Source organism: Ruditapes philippinarum, unplaced genomic scaffold (assembly GCF_026571515.1).
Source record: "Ruditapes philippinarum isolate M1 unplaced genomic scaffold, ASM2657151v2 ctg9881_1_1_1_1, whole genome shotgun sequence".
NCBI lineage: Eukaryota > Metazoa > Mollusca > Bivalvia > Venerida > Veneridae > Ruditapes > Ruditapes philippinarum.
The window spans coordinates 5,440-8,754 of NW_026865035.1; the positions used below are offsets into that span (position 1 = coordinate 5,440).

General features: G+C 34.4%; 1 protein-coding gene across 1 annotated transcript; it reads right to left on the reverse strand.

Annotated features, from left to right (window-relative positions):
- Positions 1–1,222: 1,222 nt before the first annotated feature.
- Positions 1,223–2,416, reverse strand: LOC132727645 (uncharacterized; the record flags this gene model as incomplete). Its single annotated transcript, XM_060713216.1, has 2 exons — positions 2,209–2,416; positions 1,223–2,084 (listed from the first exon to the last, which is right to left on the reverse strand). Coding segments are annotated over exons 1-2 (1,070 nt in total), but the record flags the coding sequence as incomplete, so codon positions are not given.
- Positions 2,417–3,315: the final 899 nt, after the last annotated feature.

Below are 3,315 nucleotides of genomic sequence, written 5' to 3' on the forward strand. Positions count from 1 at the left end.
ACCAACTCGGCACGGGTCAACTCGGCACGGGTCAACTCGGCCCACTTTACAAAAATATATAGGCCTATAACGTATTTACTTTACTTTGCATGTTGTAAAGGTAAATGAATAATAAGAAATATCTTATTATTATTATATATGCCCTTTTCTCATACATTCGTGCCTCTTAAGCGGTAAATCAGCGCATGCGCAGTAAATGTTTATTACATGAAAGTAATTTTTGGTCAATCATGTAAACTCAACTCTCATTTTTGCTATTTTAATTCAATAAACATGAAAAACAATTATCTATTTTTAGTATCTTACCTTTTTATGACGACCTTGACCATCTGAATCTATCAAACGCTTTCTCATACATTTCGTGCTTTTTGATTGGTCCTCCGTGTTACGGTGTATTATTTAACCCCAAGGTCAGTATACTAAGTTCAATTAAAAAAGTGTCCATTTACTGGCATATATTCATAAAACTTGTGTCAGTGGTGTGTCTTGCTATAGAACAACAGCCTTTTAAAAATCATATCCATACTAGTGTTTATGAACATTTTTAATGTTGTTTTCTGATTTCTTCTAACAAGGTAAGTAAACTATCAATCAAAATGTTTTCAAATTTCATTTAACAAGGTAAGAAAAACTATGTTAATAAAATGTTAACTTTAACAAGGAACATAAACAGTTTATTTCATTATCTATGGACTTTCTATGCTTCACAATGTGGACACAGGAATGTACTGTGTCTCCTCACTACATGGACATTTGTACACAGTGCAAGGTGCACCCAGTGATCACATTTATCACATTGAGCCCAGTTAACTATTTTAAGAAATGGCAAATCTTTTAGCTTTGGTGGTGAGATCTTTTTACAAACACAACATAATTCTTCGTCGTTTACATCAGATTCAATTTCAGAATCTTCTGAAAGGACCTGCCTCAGAGAATGATTTGTGTTTCGGACACCACTAGTTGAAGGGACTGGGTTGTGCATTGTTATTGAAATGTCCATATAATTGGACTTATCATTGGATTTATTTTGTTTGCTTTGTTTTGATGTTGTTGCTTCTTTAGTGTTAGTAGTTTTTGTTTTTTCATATTCAACCAATTCTTTATAATATTCATCTTCTGTTATTGCTTGCCCTCCTGCTTTAGTTTAGGTTTTGTTTTTATAGCCTTTTTCATGCATTCACATTTTTCATTTTTTTCATCATTATTTGTTTGGTTTTCATACTTTTGTTTGAAAAATTCCTCTACAGCATGTTTTCCTTCTTTCAGTGCTTTTGCTTTTTGCAGTGGCTTATTTTCTCTAAAACTTTCACACGGAAGCAACTTTTGCATAGGTACTTCTTCTGGAGAAAGTGGAAATATTCCAGTTTTCTTGAAACCTGACAATATATTGATTGGAGTCATGGATTTCAAGTAAGCCTTACAAGCCAGCTGGCAGATTTCATATCGAGTGATAGTTTTACCCATGTGTTTATTCATATAGATTGCACATTCTGTGTAATAAAATGATTTTAGTGGGCCAAACATGCCAACATCTAGGGGCTGCAGTATATGTGATGTGTGTGCAGGGAGAACAAAAAGTATGATGTTCTGTTCTCTTGCCCATTTGACCAGTGGTTCATTAATGTGAGAGGCATGACCATCATACAGAACTAGTACAGGGTTATCAACACTTAATTGACCTCTCACATGTGGAAGGAAATGGTCTTCAAGATATGTTCTGAAGATGACAGCATTTGACCATCCACTGTCTGACATTGAGTAACCTGTGCCTACTGTAGCTCCTTTCATCAAGTCAGGGTTATATCTTTTTCCTTTAAATACAAAATATGGTGGCAGAGAATTACCAGCTGCATTTGCACAGCCAATCAATGTAGTAGTTGTAGACCTTGGAGAAGTTATAGCTTGTGGTTTACTATTTGTAGGAGCAATTACATTAGGTTGTCTATGGTCTGGTTGTAACCCAGTCTCATCAATGTTATAAATGTTTTGTGGCTTTGTGTGTAGGTTATATTTATTAAAAATAGCAGCAAGGTTTTCAATAATACTTCTTAACACATTCGGGTGTGGTGGACCTTGCACGGTTGCTGTCAAGTTTTGATGGTTTCAATGTACTTAATCTGTTACGCCATCTTTTAAGAAAGCCATATAGCCAATTGTTACTAAGTGGTTTATTGGTACTCTTTTTCCCCAGGTCAAATGCTAATTCACCAGCAGCATGCTGTAGCTGAGTATTACTATATCCATACCCAAGCTCAGCCATGGTCTCAACATGTTCAACAAGGGTCAGTTCCTCATCATCTCTAAAACAAGTTTCCTTTGTTTTCTTAAAATGAACAGGGTCAATGTAACCTTTAACTCTGTCTCTCAAAGTTTGTACTGGTATCCCAAACTGTAGAGCAAAATGCGCCTTTTGCATATAATTGTTTAGGTCAAGTCTTGAGGCATTGTGGTTTTATTGAGTCAGTTGATAAAGCTTGTCCACCTTCAGAAATAATGATTTTTTTAGGGGTTCTTTTTAATACAAATTCAATGACTATGGAGGTTACTAAAGAACGTTTATTAGAAATAAAAAATTTAATTCAGGTATGGTTATACAAAACAGAAGCAACGCTTAGAGAAATACAATCACTTATTGGTAAATTAAATTTTGTGGCTTCATGTGTGCGGTCAAGCAGGATTTTTATAAGCCGGCTTATTAACTGGCTTAAAGATTTGTATAGTTATCTTCCACATATTTATGTTCCTATTACATCTGAGGTTAAAAAAGACATTCTTTGGTGGCATAAGTTTTTACAAGAATACAATGGAGTTTCTATTATGCTATATGAAAATTGGTCAATTCCAGATGCTATTTTCTCAACGGACGCGTGTTTAACAGGCTGTGGTGGTTTTTACAATGGAAAATATTTTCATTCTGATTTTCCTGTAAATATTTCTAATCAAAAATTTTCTATAGCCGTGTTAGAATTGTTCGGCATTATTCTTGCTTTAAGGCTTTGGTCAAAAGAATTTAAAGGTAAAAGGATAGTCGTTTATTGTGATAATGAGGCTGTATGCTTAGTCTTGAATTCAGGCCGAGCCAGATGTTCAATGTTACAGGATGGTTTGAGAGAAATTTGTTTTTTAACAGCTAAATCTCAATGTGAGATAAGAGCTGTTCATTTGTCAAGTACGGAAAATCGAATCTCTGATTGTTTGTCTCGTTGGTCACAGCATGATAAATTTAAAGATGAATTTTTCCAGTTAACAACTGGATTTTATTTAGAGTATTGTGAGGTGGTGGATCAAGATTTTGTTTTTATTAATGATTGGTAA